We start from the raw sequence: 21,359 nt of genomic DNA, 5'->3' as shown, positions 1-21,359 counted from the left end.
TTTTTTTAGTCATTTTGGTTAAATCCTTTATTATTTTCCGCCTCTTTCACCCCCTCCCCAGCGGGCCGCCCTCAGCGCCTACCCGCCGCCTCCTCACGGCGCGGAGGGGCGGGGCGGGCCGCTCCAACCCGCTCAGCAGCAGAACCTCCCTTCCCCCCCCCCCCAAAAAAAAATAACTACGTAATATTTTTATTCTATAATTTATTAATTTCGGCCGTTTCGGAGGATTTTTATTGTTGTGCGAGGCGGCCCTCACACACACACGCGCGCAGCGCGCGCACGCGCTCGCTGAGGGAGGGGGGCGCATGCGCACCGCGCCCACGCCCGCCTCCCTCCTTCCCTCCCCCGCCCCGCGCTCGCTCCCGCTGTCCGTCCGCCCGCCCGCCCGTCCGTCGGGGGAGGGGGCGGGGTGAGGGCGTGTGGGAGGGGAGGGAGCCGGGGGTGGGGGGGGGATGAAGCGGCGGCGGCGGCGCGGCTCCGGGGAGCTTCCCTGAGCAGCCCTCCCTGCCCGCCCCATCCCCGCTCCTGCTCCCGGCTCGGCTCCGCCGGGGAAGTTTCGGCTCGCCTCGCCCCGCCGGGGCGGGGCCGGTCCCGGCTGCGGGGCCCCTTTTGTCGCCGCCTCCCCCCGGCCGGAGGGGGGCGAGGCTCACGATGATGGCGGCCGAGGCCGGGGCTGAGGAGGGCGGCTCGGTTTCCTCGGCCGCTGCTGCCGCCGCCGCCGCCGCCGAAGCGGGGCCGTGCCGGGCCAAGGGTCCGTGCCCGCAGGGCCCCTTCCCGGGCGCCGTGCCCCCTCTGTGCTCGGCGCTGGGGCTGATGGCGGTGGGCTCGGGGCCTGCCGCCCCTCCGGCAGCGCCCGCACCCGGCACGGAGCCGGCCGAGCCCGGTGCCGCAGCCGCCGCCGCCTTCCCCCCGCTGCCGCCGCCGCCGCCGCCGCCCCCGGCCGGGGCTCTGGGGGCGGTGGACGAAGGCGACTCCCTGGACGGCCCGGAGTACGAGGAGGAGGAGGTGGCCATCCCACTCAACGCGCCCCCCACCAACCAGTGAGTAGCTGCGACCCGGCGGAAAGCCGCCCCCGCGGCCGCCCGGCCCGGTTCTGCGCCCCCCCCCCCCCCCCCCCCCCCGTCCCCTTTCTCTGCCCCTCCGAGGGCGCGGGGCCCCCGGACGGGCTCTGAGGGCTCCCTCAGGACAGCATCCAGCAGCAACAACTTTGTTTTTCCAGGCAGAGAGCACGGCGATCTTCCTCAGAACACCATCAACCAATACTTTTTTTTTTTCTTTAAGCCAAATCTCAACACGTGGTGCGAAGTAATTCTTCCACCCTGTAATCATTCAGCATGCCATATCCCTTCCCCCCCCCCCCCCCAAAGCACAGTTCCTAATATCCAGCTTTCCCCCCTCATACACAAACACCTCCAAAGTGGTGTGCACGTGTTGGCTTTTTTTGTCCTTCCTCTGGAGGGGTATAAATTCACCCTCGAAACACGTTTTTGAAACGAGCCTTCCACTGTTTTAAAGTACTACTGGACCGTGTGTTTCTGTAAATCCAACTTACTTTGCTGCTCAGCCAACTCGAAGTTGTTCATAGTAAGGTTGTGTTTGGAGAGGAGAGGCAGGTTAAGAAGAAAATCAGGTAAATCTCTGGTTAGGTTTCATTACGCTCACTCTTCCATTAGGGCTAACCAGGATCCTGCAGAGCAGTAATACAGGGAATTTTGCACTTAGAGCGGTTCTGTGTTTATACTGTGTGAAATACAGGGTTTGATAATGTTATGTAGGGCTCATGTAATCAGTGAGTACTCTAAGCACAACCTCTGGCTTTAAGTGTAGGAAGTCTGCAGGTTTTTGTAAAGCACTACAAGCCCTGGGTTCGAACAGAAAATGGTCCTCTTAGCAGGTACCTTGTTATTTAAAAAATGAAATTGCTTCGGAAGCTTAAAAGCTTTCATTGGTGCCTATATTATTCCTGAAGTTTCAGTAACTGTAGCAGGCGATTTAGGATTGCAGGGTGGTGGCTGGCAGATGGATTCAGGATACAGGTCAGAAGGGTAATCTGAAAACCGATGTGAATTTGGGTTCTTTTTTTACCTTCTCTTGTGACCCCACTATCAGGGAGTTAACTCTTGTACTTTCGGGTATTTCCGAGATTTCAGGAGCCATTGCAGTTGTGAGGAGGGCATAAAATGTAATATTAAAGGATTCCTTTTAAATTTCTCTCTCTAACCTTGACAGACTTCCTTTGTTCTTTTAATTGCTTCATTTTTTTGTGGAAGTTTGCTAACTTAAGGCCTTGTTTTGTGAAGACAGTGTTTGAATAGTCTTTAACTTGCGGGCCTCACTAATGAGCTAGAATATGATTAGGCAGTTTTGACAAAGGGTAAGGAGGGAAATAGAAGCACATAAAAGTGAAGTTACTTTGTCTATCAAGTCAGCGAGAGACTGAATTCTGCGCTTCTGGTTTTCTCTCTGAAAGATCAGGCTGCTGCTGCTTCTGTTAGACCCGTCTGTGTCCCAGAGAGAAAGCAGGCTATTTTGGAAGTAACTTTAGAAAGTGAGGTAATTATTTGTAAGTAATCACCCGTTTGATGCTGAATAGCTGCTATGACCTGGACAAATTTGAGCGGGTTTTGCTGTCGGAATATTGCCGTGTGACTCACGTGCTGGCACGATGATGAACTTGTGTAAAAGAGGATGTTAGCATTCTGACAAGTGCATGCTCGGGGAGGACTGCCGAGACCCTGATTTTGTTCTGGTTAACAGCACTGCTCACCTTGCTGACACGAAAGGGGCACTGAAGTCTCTGCAGAGCCAGGCACTCAGTAGCTGAGCGTTCTGCCCTAGGAGAATCCTTAACAGAGAGAAAATCCAAGAAATAAAGTACTTAAAGATTAATTGGAAGCACTTACTGCTGTAATAAACTGTTTTTTTCTTTGTAACTTTATCTTTGGTGTGTGACTTCTCAGTAAACAAAATCTGAAGTGGGTTGATTTAATATAGTTGGCCTTTTTCATTCATCTTGTCTGCAGTTGTTTTTTACCACTCTCTGTTAAGCCATTTACATTGGCAATATGTTGATAGTAAAATGCATCCTTTCAGTGCTGTTGTTTTATTTTGGAAGGGCCCTGTGTTTGTAGCCAGACTGTTTGCTTCTGTGGAGTTGAACTCTTAGTGTATTACCAAAACAGAATTCAGCATTATCTACAATCTTACGTAGGGAAAAGTCCAGTACAAATTTTTAAGAACAACGATCGAATTTGTAACGTAGATTAAATTTCTCCAGTTGGATAGGATTGCAAAGCTGCTGTTCCATTTGTTTAAATACGACTGCCAGCTCCACCCTTTCCCACTTCCTCCTAATTCATTCAGCTTTTATGGGAGGCATACATGGTTGGCCTGATGGATAATTCTGTGATTCTGTCAAACAGTTTTGTTTCTTTGTCCTGTTTGCTTACAGGATAATGTGTGTACATCAGAAAATGGGGAGTGCTCTTCAGTCCTGGCTTTGCATTGTGTGGCATTATCTCCTGTACAAGAACAAAAAGACATTTTCTTTTTATTTCACAACAATAACCACTAACTAGTCCGCTTTGCCCTCCCTTGGACATGCATCGCATTTCAGGATTTACCGAATTGTTGGTTACTGACTCCAAACAAAAAAAATCTGGTAAAAGTCGCTTCTGATGTTTCCTGGTTTGTACTCTGGTCTGAAATTGGGTCTTTATGCATAAAATGAAATGAAGCTTTTTGTGTGGACTTGCACACAACTTTTTAACATTTTTATCTCCTAATTTGTTTAGCAAATTAAAAAAAAAAATAAAATGAAATCTGAGTGAATTCCTAGTTTGCAAGTTTTAGGCCATAAGGTTGTTACAGACCAGATATTTTTTGTAGATTAGGTTTTTAAACACCGTATACTTGTCATGCTGGTTTTTACAGTAGCTAACCTGAAGAGATGGGAAATGAAGCAGATGCAAGTTCTGCACTTCCCATCAGGATGCTGTAAATATAGTTTGTTCAGAGCAGTCAGGATGTGTTCGTCTTTGCTAGCAAGCACCTAATAAGCTTAATTTCCTCTTTTCTCTTCCACATACCTAAGGAGAAGGGGAATATGTCTTCTCTTAATGTGTTTTCCTTAATTTTCTAGCACTGGGAGGAGATTGTCAGCACATAACAGGTTCACTGTATTCAGAAGCTCAAAATTCCCAAGTAGGGTTGATATTTATCTTCTTTGATCCCGACTGGAGTTGACTCGAGACTTGTCTGTTCAGTGTGTGTGTGTGGGGGGGTGTTCATTTTTCTGGAGCACGGCAGTCGTGTGTTTATATTGTAGTTTAATGCTGGGTGGGAAGCACAGGATGCTAGGGAATAAAATGGGCAATTCTGTGTTTTTGTTCTTTTTTTTTTTTCTGCGCTTTCTTCCCCATCTGCAAAGCTCACCGACAGACTGATGGCGGTCTGAAATGGTGCAAGGAAATGGCCTTCAAAACTAATGAGTGAATGCTGCTTAATTTAGTAAAAAAAACACAGGTATGTGAAATACTTTATTCAGGCGTTTGACTAAATATTTAGTCGGCAGGATTATTTGGGATCATAGTGTTCCATTAAGGTAGCAGAAGCAGTTCTTGGATGTTTCAACAAAATTCACATTTTCATATGGTGTTTTTAAAGCAGTGATTAGCAGTTTTAAATGGAAACAAGTTGAAATTGAAAGCCATCAACCTAACAAAATGAAACAGGCTGTCAAAATACTGTCTGGTTAAAACAAAATCTTACCCAAAGCAGATATATTCTTAGAGTAGCTCGTGGTATCTGTTGAGGCAATATATTAGGGAGAAAAAGCTGAAAACAGAGAGGTGGGTAGAGAAATAGCATTGCAAGCAAAGACTGCATGAAAGAATATTTTTGTCTGAACGCGGTGTGAATTATAGTTTCTTGAGGTAAGTCTCTCAAAGGTGGAAAGCCCAGAGTTACGCAACATTTGTTTATTTGAGTAACTAATAAGAAAAGATTTTTTTTTCCCCTGAATAATGGTTGAGGATCAGTTTCCATTCCAGTGAATAAGTCTATTGCAGTGAGAGCTGAGGGGAAATAACATTGGCATATGCAGTTAGGTTCTATATAAGCAATAAAAAATGCAATGGGATGAAACTTGATTTTAGCATATGAAGTTCTTTTCTGTTTAGCAGTTAATGCTGTTAGCAGGTAAACTTTTCCTCTCTCAGAAAACACCGTGTTCCCCTTCCAGAGGGAGCAGAAGCCGATAAAGAAATTAATTACCTAAAGGTGCTAGTTAGCGTACTGATTGGGCCGCTTACAAAATAGACTTGAAGAGAAGTCTGGCTTTATCTCTGGCTGAGTATGTGGCGCTAGAAATGCACCGTGAGGAGCAGCAGAACAAAATTGCACCTAACCATATATAGGAAGCAAAGCAGTAAGTGCACTGACATGATAGGTACGTATATTAAAGGAAGCTTCAGATGAAGAAAAACAGAAGTGGGAAAGCATTTGGTGCTAGTGAAAGTCTGAGGAGGGATTTTCAGTACTTCTAGCTAACATCGGATGCTGTCGTTTCATCTAAGGAGTGAATGCTTTCTTGACCGGCGCTTTATCTAGTTTTTGTTCTGTCACATACTGATTCCGAGAATATCAGTGTGGCACTCGGGCGCTCCATCTGCTGTCCTGGCCTTTTGAGGAGCACAGTATTGCGCCATGTTTTCCTCACCTTTGGTTTTAATGTCTGGTGGCAGTGGGGAAAAACACCAACTTACCAGTGGGGCATGGGTCCCTTCGGCGATGGGCCCCCTCTGTAGGTTCAGCCATAAGTTCTTAGGGCTCATACAGTAGTTTTCCACTTTGCCTGTATCTTCCTTTCTCATTTAATAAAAACAGTGAAGTCTTGGTATGTATCTCACTGGAGGGTGCAGCAGGAGGGAGGAGAAGGTGTTTTAACGTGGCCCTTGTGCTTTGTAGAAGTATCCCCGTGGAACAATTCTGCATTCCTCTGCCTTCTGCCAGAGTACACTCAGCACCAGTAAGATGTTACCGTCACTCAGATGCTTGTCAGGGTCCTAACACTGTTCTGTATACTTGCAGAGAGTCTTCAGTAGTCTTTATTTGTTATCTGAAATACCTGCTCTGTTGCTCTGGAATGGAAGAAATTTTTTTTTTAACCTGAATCTGTCTTTGTATTATGTTTTGTACTGAAGGTGATGTGGAGAGGTCAGCGCTGATTGCTGAGGGGGAGATTATACTGGTGGCCTTCTATAGTGAGGTCCCTGGCATGGTGACGGGGGAAGATGAGTGAATATTGTTTATCTCGTCTTTAACGTGACTTTTTCACGCCGTCTCACGTAACATCATCGCAGACAAGCTGGCAGTGTGCGAGTTAGCTACGGGGGCAGTGCGGTGAGTTGTAAATCAGCTGGGAGGTCGGGCCCAGAGGGTGGTGGTGATGGGTTGGGTTGGAGGCCAGGCACTGGCGGTGATTCCCAGGGCCTGTAGCGTTTGAACACACAACCTCAGTGATGGGACAGGGTGAGCCCTCGTCAGCAAGTTCCCAACCGATGCGGACCTGGAGAGATGTCTGATGCACCAGGTGGGTGGGCTGCCATTTGGAGAGACCTGGACAGGCTGGAGGACTGCGCTCTATGGGACTTCTTGAAGTTCAGCAGAGGCAGCACAAAGCTACTAGCCCTGTAGAGGACTGACTGACATCGTTACGTGCTGGGGGCTGACTGTCTGGCAAGCAGCTCTGCAGAGCCACGCTGGGACTGAGTGGGCCCGACGGACAGCGAGCTGACCAGGAGCAAGAAGTGCATGTTGGCAGCAAAACAGGTGAACAGCAGTGTCCTGGGTGGCACTGTGAGGAGCATCGGAGGTGATTTCTTCCTCTGCTCAGTGCTGCTCAGACACATCTAAGGTGCTGCGTGTAGTACAGGGCTCCCAGTGGGAGAGACTTGGGCGTGAGTGAGGAGTGAGGCCAGTGCAGGGACACCAAGGTGATGGCTTGGGCTGGAGAAGAGGAGGCTCAGAGGGATCTTATCCATGTGTATGAGTACCTGATGGGGAAGGGATGAGGATGGGGGAGCCAGGCTCTCCTCAGCGCTGCCCACTCACAGGACAAGACTCAGTGGGAATGAATGAAAAAACTTGAAAATCCATTTAAATACAGAAAAAAAAAACTTTTTTTTTTTAGTTGTGAGGGTAGTCAAACACTGTGTTGTGGTTTAACCCGGCCGGCAGCTAAACACCACGCAGCCGTTCGCTCACCCTCCCCCCTCCCTCTCTGGGATGGGGGAGAGAAACGGGAAAGTGAAGCCTGTGAGTTGAGATAAAGACAGTTTATTAAGACAGGAAAATAATAATAATAATGATAACAGTATTACTAATAATAATGTATACGAAACAAGTGATGCACAATGCAATTGCTCACCACCCGCTGACCGATGCCCAGCCTATCCCCGAGCAGCCGGCCCCCCCACCCCGGCCAGCCACCCCTATATATTGTTTAGCATGACCCCAGATGGTATGGAATACCCCTTTGGCCAGTTTGGGTCAGCTGTCCTGGGTCTGTCCCCTCCCAGCTCCTGCTGCCCCCCTAGCCTGCTCGCTGGCAGGACAGAGCGAGAAGCTGAAAAGTCCTTGGCTTGGTGTAAACACTGCTCTGCAACAATTAAAACATCAGCATGTTATCAGCGCTCTTCTCATCCTAATCCAAAACATAGCACCCTACCAGCTGATAGGAGGAAAATTAACTCTATCCTAACTGAAACCAGGACACACTGTAACAGATTGCCCTGAGAGATTGTGGAGTCCCCATCCTTGCAGGTACTTGTAACCCAGCCGCATGTGGCTGGGAGCAGGCTGCTGTAGCTGACCCTGCTTGAGGAGCACTGGGGGGCATGGCAGCTAGACAAACCCCATGGTCATTCCTAACCAAAATGATTCTGTATGTGTGTAAATATGCTGATGGTGTAGTTGAGGGTGAGTGTTATGGGACTTATTTGCTGAAAATTGTTACTTGAAGTACTATGGAATCACATCAGTGGCAGTAGCTAATAGCAAAGGCTTTAAAGGAAAGCACAAGAAATCCTTAAGTGGGTAAAATAGAATATTTCACTACCTTCCATGTAAGCAGATCTCCTAATTTCTGTGGCAAAAGCTCAAGAATTTGCCTTTTAAAAATTCTAACATATCTAATAGTGCTGCTTAAATATTTAATCAGCTTGCTTGCAGTGTGTACATTTTCCTTCAAAGTTATCTCTCTATTACATTAATTTGTATATGTTAATAATTGTATACAAACCAGTGCTGCCAAGTAAACTTGAAAGCTACAGGCCCATTTGAGGGAAGAAGGACGCTCAATGTACCCAGACAGGGTTCTGCTCGGTTAAAGGCCTGATTCTTCTGATGATGGTACAGGGGTTTTGTGGCAAGGTTTTGGTAGCAGGGGTCTGCAGGGGTGGCCTCTGAGCAGAGCCCAGCAGCTGCCCCATGTCAGAGAGGAGCCAGCTCCAGCTGCTCCAACAGGGACCCACCGCTGGAGATCCTGAAGAGCTGCTGCCTGTGGGCAGCCCCCACAGGCTCAGTTCGGGAAGGACGGCATCCCGTGGGAGGGACCCCACGTGGACCAGGGGCACAGAGGGACCGTGAGGGAGCGGTGGAAACAAAGCGTCAGGGACTGACCGCAGCCCCCATTCCCCACTTGCTTTGGGGGGAGAAAGTGGAAGAGAGTGGGTGCTGAGAAGATGGTTTTAGTTTACTTTTAGTTTCTTAGTCTCCTATGATAGGTAATAAATTACATTAATTTCCCTATGCTGAGTCTGTTTTGCCTGTGATGGTAGCTGGTGAGTGATCCTCCCTGTGGAGGATCTTCAACCCTCGAGCCCTTTTTCATCCTGCTGTTTCCCAGTGATCTTTTGAGGAGAGGGAATGAGAGAGCAGCGTGGTTGTGCTGAGCTGCCATCACTGTGAAACAGCCACAGGTGATCAAACCCTAAGAAAAGTGATTCTCATATTCAAGTTTCAATAACTTATTTATTTTTGTATGTTTTGTTAGTGTTTCCTTTTTTTTGTTGGACTGAAATAGTAACTCTTGTTCATCCTCAAGTGGTAGTTGGGCTTTTATAGGTTTATACTTTCCTTAGGTTGGAATATTGATGCTAATGTGGAGATGTTACAGTTGCATGTATTTGAAGAAGTTGACTGTGTAGCTAGCTACAGGAAAATATTTAAAATTTTACCCTTTTCTGTTAAAGGTTACTGGCATTGCCCAAGCAGGAGTATATATATAATTTTTCTCATTTGTAGTTACTTAACAGATGTTTGGGCAAGGGTTGCTTCTGTGGACTTCCAGTTAGTTACAGAGCACACAGCTTTCTTTTCTTTAGTAGTTTCAAGAAACAATGTACGTTTATCCAATCTTTGCTAATCAGCTCAGGAAGCATATTGTACTTCTGTGTAGAGTTGTGTATGATTTTTTTCTGAAACATTTGGTCTGTTATCCAGTCCTCCTGTTTTTTGTAAAATTATGCATATGTATGCAAATATTCTCCCATACTTCTACACACACAAAAGGATATTCTGTCCGTGGCTTACTTACTGGATTTTGTGTTATTTCATAGATAAATTGCATCAACCCATTCTACATATAAAACTTAACCAACCATTAATCAATTAATTCCTTTTCTGTATCTCCATTTATTAGTAAGCAGTGGCAAAGACTTTATGAAATTCATGTTTGGATATTTTGTGAATTCAGAGGACTGGGAATTACTTGCATTGTCTTGTTCAAGCCACAGCCGGTTCTCTGTACCTTTTCCCTAGATTTTTTTTCTTGGAGGGCTTTTTGTGCTTTCTGAGCATCTGGGGAGGGTTGTTTTTTTTTTTTTTACTGTTTGGCAACCGAAGGGGTGCTAGGGAAATGTCTTCATCCTTCCAAAACCAAAACGTAACAAAGCCTCTGTAGTAATTGTCTCTTAATTCAAGTATAGGATCAAGAGTTTCTATTTTACTTAGCTCTACACACAGTTCTTTTGTGTCATGGTATTGGATTCAGTGGTATATGGATTGTATAGCATAGGGTACATCCCATCACTGTTCCTGTTGCATCTGGGAAGCAGTGGACACCTTTTATTTATGCACTGTTCCTCATTTTATTTATACTGTATAACTGTCAGGTTTTTCTCATTACAGCAGCAGTTCTCCATGGGTGAGAGGCAGGGAAGCGTTCTAGCATGCAGAGCAAGGTGAGAGTGAAGCATGAAACAAAAATCTGCTTGATTAGTTCGGGATGTAACCCAGAGCTGTGCTGCTGGCAGGGAGCTGAAGGCAAGGGCTCAGCACAAGAAGAGGCAGAGAATTTCTGTTTCTATCTCAGTTCTGTGGGGCTTCTGATGAGCAGAGCCGCCGTAGCAGGTTGAGCAATAAAAGGACAATGAGAAAGCCCAAGAAGGCTGGAAGTAGGAGAAGGTGAGGCAGATGGAGGAAGAAGGTTAAGGAGCCACTGGTACATTTCCTGAAATTAGTGGCAGACGAGACAGCTAAAAATCCCAGAAATTCCTTAATTGTTGCTAAAGATTATATGCTGACTTGCATAGCAATGTTGACATTGCTTCTGTAGCTTCTTCATCACTCTTGGCATAATTAGAAAAGGCCTATCTTTCACCAGAACGCACATGTAGGAAGCATGCATGAATAGGAAACTTTTGCTAAAAATGGGAAATGTCTTGCTAAAAACTGTAGTGAGTTCCAGAATTTACTTCCTAAGTTGACCTTTCAGTAAGAAAATGAGAGTTTCAAGAACTGTTTTTTGGTTTATTTATCTGTATTTATCTTGTTTATTGGTGGCTTTTGCAAAAAGGAGATAGCAGTCAGTGTTCTTTTTAGTAAATGTGATTAGATAGGATTGAAAGAACTCCTTGGCCTTCCTTTGTTGTCTATTGTGCTGTTGTCAAATCTTTTTTAAAGTTTACTACACTTCATATCCTTGAAATAATGGAAATGTTTAGAACCTCACTTTCCTTAAAGTTATTTAAATGTATTGCCTTTTGGATTACCTAATTTTTTCATCCTAGCTTGGTCTTTTTATAAGATGTACTGAGGTTTGTTTGATGTTTGATGTTTGATGTTTGTTTGAGATTTTTTTTTTAATTTTTCCTCAAATCCACAGTTGTGTTATTCTCTGCTGAAAGCATTTTAGTGGCTTTCGGAGGCATGTGCAAGTACCAGAGTGGGATGCCCTGTGGGACCGAAATCTATGTCAGTTGCTTCCTGCTCTTCCTGCATGGCCCTGTTTTCTACTTGCTGTTTTTAAGGGGTTTTAGAACAGAAAAACGGTATAAGATAATTGTATTAGGTTTACATGCGTTCTGCCTCCACATAGAAAAATGCATACAAAACGGATTAAAAAACACCAACGCACTTAGTAGAAAAGTATGAAACAGTCTCTAATTTCGTACGTGCTGGACAAAGAACACCTACAATGCTTCAGGTTATTTTCAGCTTGTTTCAGTATCTTACAGGTGAGTACAGTACAGCAAACGACGCATATTTGCAGAGCTTTTTTCTGGCAGGAAGTTTTTTTCTGGCAGGAAGTGATGTTGAGAACTGCAAAGACCCTGTCAAAAAATTGCTAATTATGGAATGGTAAGTAACGAGAGCTCGTGTAGTCTCAGGAAGTGATAACAAGAATCTGTAATGTGTGAGAGGTACTGTGAAAGGCAGTGGCTGAATTAATAGGGAGGGAGCTCTGATCACGTCTCCTGGAAGTTCTCTGCTTCTTCTAATATGTTTTGTTGGAGCAGCAGGGTATGGCTAAGAGGTGCTTTGAGTGAAGTGGATAAGGCGTTTGATGAATTCTCCTCTGCACTGTAACGTGTGTTCTAGGTGGAAACAGAGGTATCCCGTTATTAACAGTGTCTTCATTTCTGCTATGTTGCTCAAAAACACTTAGTCCTTCATCGCTCTTCTGTGTTCCCTCTCCTTGGCCTGCTGTGTGTCCAAGTTAAAGTTGCAGGGTACTGAAACGGTGAGATGTTCGATGGAACAGCATGTCTTCGTATCTGTGCCTTTCTCCCATGCAAAAAGGAAATAACATAAATACGAAAGGATTTGTTTGGCCCATGTGACATGCTTCCACACAGTGGCAGCTGCCTCCTCCTAGATGGTAAATCCACCATCTGCTGCCTTGCTGCCAACAGCGTGTGTCTGGTGTGGACCTTGTGGAGTGCCCCTGATGGGGGCAGAAGGTCCTGTTAGCAGCATACCGTGAGCTTGCAGGAGGGATGCGTGCGGTCTAACCACCTTCCTGCCCCCAGGAGGACGTGCTGCCTGGGTCTAATGAGGCAGGTGAGACCAGGGTGCTGCTATCTATGGACTCTCCTCTGCTGACCCAGGGTAGCAGCTCTGCCGCTGCTCACTCCATGGGGTGCACAACCTGCTGTAGGGCTCTCTGTCACCAGGAGCATCCTCCTGTGCGGCTGCGTGGTGCTCGTGTGCTTGTGGAAACTGTAAGCCATGACATTGAGTTTGCATCCTCTCTGTTTGCTGTAATTAAGATTATGGTACAGGTTTGAATAGGCTGCTTTGGATTTAAACTGGTGGAAGGATTTTCTTGCACATCATCATGTCGGTTTGTGAAATGTGGAAGTCTGTTATTGATTCTCTTGGAATTAAAATGAAGGTCACCGAATGGATAATGAGCTTGTTACAGCAGTGGTTAAACTGCTGGTCATGGAAACAACAACCTAAGTTGTGATTCGTAGTTAGACGTTTTGTAGTTGAATCACTCCATAACCTTCTGTGACAATTTTCTCTCTTCATACCTTTCATAACAGCTCTTGTATTGTTGGGACACTAGCTGTTTGATTCAGAATGTCATTTAATTATGTTTGCTCACAACACTGTGAAAATAGTGGATTATCAGCATATAAAATTTTGCAAAGTGCATGTTGGAAATACAGATGTGTTCCTAGGTGGGACTAGGCAAGGAAATAGAGGTGGCTCGCTAGGAACGATAGGGATCTTGTCATTGTCAGCGATGAAGGATGTACGTGTAAGTAGTTGTGAGTTACTCTTCTGAGTGCACACGTGGTAAGAGTCACAGCCAGAGGGGCAACTTTCTACTTAACGAACAGCTAGGCAGGTTGTTGGGTGTGATACCTTCCTATCCAAACCTTGATACATGTAGTGCTCTGCAGCTAGGACCCCATTTTACCTCTGTGAGGAGGCTATATTTGATAAAATGTTAAGACATCATGTTAAATGTTGCTTCTAATTGTGCACACAGTAAACCTGAAGCTGTTCTGGCTGCAGAAATGCTGAAGCTGTTGACCTTGACCTATAGAGCTCACAATGTTGCAGAGCCTCCTAAGAGGAAAAGTTAGATTTTACTTGTATGTTTTGCAGAAATGCTGAACTCAGGCTTCACAGAGATGCCTGATTGAGGGCTAAAGGCAGAGAATCTGGAGTTTATTTCAGACTGGTCCCATCCTTCAGAGTGCTCTGTGCTCTTTGTTGTCTGAAATTACAGTGATTAGGACTGCTTCTGTAGTTTAGCCATTTCTGATGCACTTTTTTGGCTAGCATTGATTATTGGATGGATATTCCTTTAGAACTGATAACACACCGTAAATGATCTTAGTATTTTTCAGTAGTGAGAATTTGTGATCAGTAACCTGGTCAGTATTGAAAGACAAGTTGGTCTGTGGATGTATTTCAAATCAAAAAAAAAAAAAGTCTTAGCAAGTATTTAAAAAGATAATTCTTATAATTAGTGCTTCATTGAGCACTTGATATCTATAAATGCAATCAAGTATGGCAATTTTATAAACTATTATTTGCTATTTACTGTTAAACTGCTTTAAGGTAAAGCTGAAAATTTGCAGAGCACATCTTCGTATAATACTGAAGTCAGGTGAGAGCTGGGTGAAGTATAAGATGTACGCTTTTAACAATAAAGCCTTCTAGCACTCTTCTGCACTGTATTGCTTGAGTAAAGTGGTTCTCTAGTGTTGAAACTCGAGTCTCTGGAAAAATACAGTTATTTCCCGACAAGCATTTTGCTTACTCTAATGGTATCTTGAAAGCTTGTACTTCAGTGTGTATCCTGTTTTCTAAAGATGTGTGCTATCTACAGAGGCTTCCTGAGGATATCACTTGAGCTGTTTTCTGCTATCGTTGCTGAGTATTGACTCTGCTCTACTGACATTTGTATCTCACCTTCCCATCAGCTGCTAGTGAAGTTCAGGGTTAACACGTGTTTTTTGTAGCTCGTGGTGTAGAGTAGTTTATTCATTACACTAATGCGTAGTGAACTGCAGAATACAACATACTTTGTGTCAGCTGCAAGTATTTCAAGTATGTGCTCAGTGGCATTGAACAGACAGTTTTATTTTAGAAAACAACCCTTTTCTGAGATAAGGGGACAAACATTGTTGAGCCTTGCTTATCCCTTAACTAGTAATATATATCTTCAGTTATGCTTGGTACAAAACTGTTGAATGGGAGAGAGTAAGTATGTTTTGTTTTACTTTAGGGGAAGTAATCTCCACTGTGTTTGATACACCAACAGCTGTGTCACCAGCACGGAGGGTGTCCTCTTTATTTAGAGCTTCAGGTCTTAAAATTTTGACATCCAGGTTTGTAGTGTATTACTGACTACCATTGTAAGAAATCACAGTCCCCTTCAAAAACATTGAACTTTTTTTTTCTTCTAGTAATTTTGCTTTTTTGATTTCCTAGTATATTTTTATTAGCAATTTGCATTCTTATTAGCACTCCCACCTTCCCCATTTTGAAGGTATGCCTTTAAGTCTGGCATTGAAACATGATGTGTCCCTCAACAGAGCCCAGATTATTTTTCTTGAGGGGTGATAAATAGGAACAAATAAAAGCGTAGTGAGACTATTGTTAGTTTAAAATAGGCTCCGTGGAATGCTGGTTTCAAAGAATTTCTTGATCAGGAAGGTTTCTTGAGTCTCAGGGGAGTTTTTCTGCTTCAAGAAAGCCAGTCTGTCCAGAAGAGCAAAGCCCAGTTGTGATGTGTGCTCATATAATGAGCAGCCTTGGGTTCGAGCCACTGACATGCCCATCGACACGCAGGATATTTCATCCTAGAGAGTTCAAAACAGACTCCTGATTTTTTGTTTTGTTTCCCATTGAACTCTCCGAATGGGGCAGTGCAGACCGTATGCGAGCTGGCTGTTTCTGCCAGCAGCGAGGAGGCTGCGTTGCTCTGGAATGTGGTGAGACACATCTCTGTAACCTGGCTGGTACGGCTGTACAGACAAAGCGGCACTTCTTCTGGTTTAGCTTGTTTCCATCAGGATGAGGAAGAGAAGCAAGGAGAGCTACACCAGCAAGAATACAGCTTTGCCAGGGTAAACAGTATCTACGCTGGTGCACGTAATGCTTATCTGTGCAGCCTATCTGGTTTTCATTCTGAGGCAAGCCCTCAAAGAAAACTTTTGATTTTGCTTCCATTTCATAGAAAAAGTGTATCCGGCCAGATTTTATCAACAGCCCAGCTGTATTTTTTTTAAAAGGTAATTTTCATATCTGTTCCAAAATGCATTTTTTATAGCATGAGAGATACACACAAACAGGTAGAATCAGTAGGTGACTGAAGTAGTAAATACTATAAAACAGTGATAGTATGAAAACGGATGTTTCCTTGAATGTGGAGATTAAAGATTAATTCTAAGCATAGTGAGTTGATAGATGCAGACCTAATAAATTACATTATGTAGCTCCAGAACGTGCTGGAGCTTTGTAAATGGCATGGGTGTTTTTCCTTGTAAAAGGTGATGAGAACACCACTTGACTTTGCATTTTAATTACTGTCTCCGTTGCTGCTCTTTTTTTCTTTTTAGTGCTAAACCTAATTCTTAATCATTTGGGATCGAAAGAGAATTCTGACAAAAGCTATGTAAATAAAAGAATTGAGGTAATGCTAATTAATGCTTCGCTGCTAAGTCTTACCTTTACTTTACAGATGGAAGTGCTGTTTTGTCATTTTCTGTAGTCTGTGATTTGCCACGCATCTGTAGTTGCTTTTAATTTATAGGTTATGAATTGTGTTTAGGAAGGGCTCTTTTGGGACGGGATGGTGGTCTGGTGACTGCTGTCACTCCAGTTTGATGCAGGCTTTGCTACCAGGATATCTGTGTGTGTGAGCTGAGGAAAGGCTGTTACAAATCACTTCTACAATTTGTGTTTTAGGAAACTCCAGCCTGAACTGGAGCCCAGGCAGGCTTAAAATACAACAGTCTTCAAGTCAGACGTCACCTCTAGTTCTGTTTGTTTAAAACAAGCAAACTGGGGAAGGGGGAAAACATGATATGTAGAGCTTCTGCCCCATGGGATGGTTCAAAATATGAGTTATTTGGTCATCTGAAATCTGTGCTGTCTTAAAAGCACTTACTGGGAGGTTGCACATGTAAATATGTAGTAACTTTAAAGGAAAAGATAACAATTATATCAGTTCCAACTGAAAGCTTTCTCTAGTCTCACAGATGCATTCTGTAAGGATAAATGAAAATGTTAAGTTCTAAGGACACCCATTGTAACTTTTTTTTTCAGGTGGTATCATGGAAAACTTGACAGAACAATTGCAGAAGAACGTCTTCGACAGGCGGGAAAACCTGGAAGTTACCTTATTCGAGAGAGTGATCGGAGACCAGGTTCATTTGTGCTTTCATTCCTTAGTAAAACAAATGTCAATCACTTTAGGTGAGAATTAAATGTTTTCTTTTTAAATACTGTAATGTTTTTTTTTAGAACACAGTACAGACAGCAATAACCACTATTATATTATAATTCTGGCTTTTTATTCTTTTATGGTACCGCTTTTAACTTGTGCTTAGTTGTTTTAAAATACACTACTTAAGAATCACTTTATAGGTTAAAGAACAAAAATATGAGGAAACCCTCACAGGAGAGAGGCTCGTCTGAAGTTGTTGTTAATAGACTTAAAGTAACATGCAGGTTTCATTACTCAGCCACAGAGACTGTTTTCGGTCTGTTTCTCAGTAATCATTTTTAGCTCACAGGACAGACTTCAATGTTAAAGTGCTAGCAAATATGATCGCTTCCTTATTTTTAAGAAAATAGCGAGAAGAAATTAAGAGATTATGTATTTAATAATCAAAGGGTTTGCTTGAAACAGCTCTCAGTACGTTAGAATTAATTGTTCTAAATACAAATAGCCCTTTATACAAAACTGTAACTAGGATTATTTCACCATTGGCAAGCTGTGTATATTAGTAAGTTCATTTATTCATTAGTGTAAATGAGACGTATTCTGAGAAAACTATGAATGTTAGTAAGTATTGTGTTGCAGTGTAATGCTCACCTTCACCAAACAGGAGAGCAAGTAGGAAAAATATAGGCAAAATAGGAAGGCAAGATTCTTTGTCAGTAAAAGAAACCTTTCTCAGTGGTCTTGATAGAAACAAATGCAAACTAAACTTCTCAACTTCTGAAAGCAGGAATTATCCAGGATACCAACAGGTGAGCCACTATGTGTGTGGTTTACAAATATAGGGAGTTTTTGGATTCATCTGCTGTGAGATTATATGTAGTTCAGAGGTCCTGATCTAGAATTGATATGAGCTCCTAATTCCACTAAATGCAGGCAATGTAGCACACAAATAGTATCTCATGTTTGCATCTTGCCATATGAGCTAACAATTTCAGCTTTTCAGCTGTATTGATACTCACTTGGGAACTGGTACCTGTCTAGCAGTAGCAGAAAATTAAACTATATTTATGGTTTCTTTCTAGTACTGCTCTACAGTCCTGCATTATTTTTAATAATTTTAGGTTCTTGAGGCCAACCTCAGGGCACTTGAATATTGGTTCATGCCCACTACAGAAGTGTTGCTGGCATCTCAGGTAGAAAATGTTCTCCAACAGTTTCCAATTGCCTAAGGACAGGGCCCCCTTACTATATTTCCCAACTTTAAATAATCTTGCATTCCAAGATCCATAAAACGCAGCAAGGAAATCAATTTGTGTTTTGCTGATACTGTTCTTCAGAGATTGGACACATTTTAATCTCATTTGCTGAATGTGTGCTTTTCTTTCTTAATAAAAAGGCAAGTCCTATGCTCAAGAATATTTTCAAACTTAACAATGTCAGTCAAGGTAATTTCAAACAAATACAGGAATCGATCTCCTGTGTCCCACAGGGTAAAAGTGCCCTCTCCACCAGAGCTCGATCTTTGCCAATCGCAGTCTACCAGAAATGGGTGAAACTGTCATTGCTAAACAATCTTCCTCATATTTTGTTTCTGAAAAGTGTTATTTCCCTAAAAATTCCAGCATTTTGGGTAAAAATGCTTGTGTACCATATGATTGATGGCTAGCATATGGATCTATTAAAACAATATGTTTTCACAGAAGTGATACATTTTTTTAGTGAGTTACTGCATGATACCAAAGTTTGTAAAGGAAAATATTATCTTCTAATCTTGCCCTTCAGGATTTTCTGGGATTACAGAAGTCTTTTTGTATATATTGGCTCTGTGTTCCAAGGAAGTTTTTGTTTAAGCTTGAAATAATAATCTGAAACACTATATTCCAATTAGAACCTAATCTCTATTGAGTAATTCACGAAGGAATCTTGCTGAAAATATGCCAAAAGATCTAGTCTAAATCCTTAAAGTTATATTGTTGACTCCCCTTTCAATACTATATGCTTAAAAACTTCAGATTTCATCTCTGAAGATACACCTTTATTTAGATCTTACACTGTTGTTTTGGAGAAATAATACAGTTCAAAGAACTGCCTGAGAAGAAATAACTTTAACGTATCAGATTACTGACCTGTTAAAAAAAAAAAAGGGAGTAAAAACAGAAGAAAGCAGCTGCAGATAAGTAGTATGCTCATTTTGGATGAGAGATAAGTTTCGTGGTAGTTGAATTTTTTTCCTTTTGTTTCTGAGTTGTGCCCAGTCATTATAAAGGGATCAAGCAGTGGAATGCTGAGAAGATTCAGATATGTTTATTCTTTGTACTATTATTTATTTTGAAATATCCTTGAGATAATTTTTCTCTCTTCTGGAGACTGGAGAGAGAATTAACATGAGTTCTTAGATTTTAAGTTTTTCCTTAACAAGCAAAATATGCTTAGTTTGTTGATAATCTGTTTCTCTATTTCTTATACTTTATTGCATATATTTTCTCAACTGATCAAAAGCAGTATATATGCACTTAGACTTCCGTTTGTAAAAGTGCACCATAAGATATTTTTAAAATGATTCCAACACTCTGCAACAAGAATTCTGGAGAAAAACAGGAGAACTTTTCTATTTATGACACGATTTATTGGAAACTGCAGCTGCAGGTTTTCTGAAAACAGATGATGATGTTTTATGGTTGTACCAGAAATAATAATTTTTATACAGATGAACGTCTCTTCAACTTTTCACTTTGTGTAACTAAGTGAGCAGTTCAGTCCTTGTGCCAGCATCTACTCCCTGCTCCCAGCTGCTTTCCAGATAACCCTTTAAGAATGTGAGCTGTTACAAAGGGCTGCTGTCACATCTGTATTGTTGGAAAAACTCAGGTCCACTTGATGCCACCAATTTACATACTTCCTGTTGTTTCTTTGGATTGTCTAGTCAAAAGGGCTAGTTGTTTCAAATTAAGTACTTCTTTACATTTGCAAACGATTCTTGATTATAGCAGGAATGTTTTTAATACTGTTAATCCTTTTGCCTAGATCAGTTATTTCTGACTGCTTTTAGAATTTGTATTGAATAGCAATGAGAACAGATGTGGTACCTTCAATTTTTTATGACAGTGTTTTCATGAATCTGTATTTTAAGAAAAACACGTCCTTGAAATAATAAAACAAACAGTTTTATAAGAATTCTTTGTATTAAAATACTGAAAATGTTCCGTAAGCTTTTCCCTGTCAATTAGCAAATACTGCTGTTTTTTAAAAAATTTGAAGTAAAAGGAGCTATTTTAATTATTCCAAAGTAATTTCTTAATTTTTTAATATGGATACCGAACTAACTGCCAGAAAGTGACTATTTTTGAAGATGTTTTAGTTTTCTGTATTCTATAATCAGGTGCAGTTTTTTACTGTTAAAATAATTTGATACTTTATTAAATACATACATGTATTTATGTCCTGCATGATACACGTGGTAGTGTTGTTGCATCTACTAGAGCACTCTGTCAGTTTTCCAGGACACTAATTACATTTTTCTGTTTAGTTGATTTCATTTAGTTCTAGCAAATTTTATGGCTTTTTTCCTCTTCTTTTACAGACATCAGTAATTTTAGGTGAAATATCCATTAGTTAAGGTTTGCACATCTATGTGCAGAGCTTGTAATACTGTATTTTATTGAATGTAGACTCTCTGCTTTAAAACTTGAATGTTATCTAATTTCCTTTTGCTTTAAAAAAAAGGTAAAAAAGAACTATCTGTAGAAAAAATTCCCTGTGTTAAGCTTCCTTTTTTTTCATTAACAGGATTATTGCCATGTGTGGAGACTATTACATTGGTGGACGTCGCTTTGCTTCACTCTCAGACTTAATTGGTTATTACAGTCATGTGTCTTGTTTGTTGAAGGGGGAAAAGCTATTATTTCCAGTAGCACCTCCAGAGGCAAGTAGTAACATTTTTACAGTAATATTTCTAAGAGCCATTTACTTAAATATATTGGTATCATTAATCAGTACTCATAGTTTTCTGTAGAGAAGAAAAATCACTGCAGAAAGCTCCCCAGCATCCTACATAGGCTCAGCGTATCATGAGGTATAAGGAATATATTAAAAATGCATTCTTACTGATGGAAAATAATGAAAAAAATTGCTGTTCAATGAATTTTTTTAATGAAAGCTAGGTACTGGGTATTGCTGTTACCTCCAAAAGTAGCAATAGCATTGCAAGTGAACAGACATAAACAAGAAAATATGCAGTTCTTGGCTAGTAAAGACTACCACTGTAGTATAGACAACCTTTATTGTTTTGTGATATTTTGTGTATCTAACAAAGATTTCCAAATATTCATACTGTGGATAATCATGGTTTCTGAAAATGGGGCATCTTTCAATTTCTCATTGCTAAAACCATGCAAACAAAACCTAAAAAAGTTCTTGATAGTTAAAATTCTTTAAATTTCCATTGTGATTGAAAGAAATTTCAGAAGTATACTTCCATGAGAATTAGCTTATTAGTAATGTATTTTGAAGATGAGAACATAAACTATCTGTCATGCTACAAAAAGAAACAAAGTGAGATCTCTCGTAACTCTTAAGCGCGTGAATTGTATTTTTAGTGGTTTTAAGCTTGGAAAATTTAATGCTGTCAAGAGGGATATAGGTGACTATTACAAATCCTTTT

General features: G+C 41.9%; 1 protein-coding gene across 1 annotated transcript in view; it reads left to right on the top strand.

Annotated features, from left to right (window-relative positions):
- Nucleotides 1–430: 430 nt before the first annotated feature.
- Nucleotides 431–21,359, top strand: part of RASA1 (RAS p21 protein activator 1) — a 63,401-nt gene continuing 42,472 nt past the window's right edge. Inside the window, exons 1-3 of the mRNA XM_066988794.1 lie at nucleotides 431–1,040; nucleotides 16,579–16,728; nucleotides 20,486–20,621. Of these exons, the coding sequence (XP_066844895.1) occupies nucleotides 652–1,040; nucleotides 16,579–16,728; nucleotides 20,486–20,621 (675 nt within the window). The 5' untranslated portion in view covers nucleotides 431–651. The remainder of the gene's footprint in view (nucleotides 1,041–16,578; nucleotides 16,729–20,485; nucleotides 20,622–21,359) is intronic.

The sequence above is a fragment of the Anser cygnoides genome, chromosome Z (genome assembly GCF_040182565.1).
Source record: "Anser cygnoides isolate HZ-2024a breed goose chromosome Z, Taihu_goose_T2T_genome, whole genome shotgun sequence".
In the NCBI taxonomy this organism is placed as follows: domain Eukaryota; kingdom Metazoa; phylum Chordata; class Aves; order Anseriformes; family Anatidae; genus Anser; species Anser cygnoides.
This window is presented reverse-complemented; position numbering and strand designations above follow the sequence as displayed.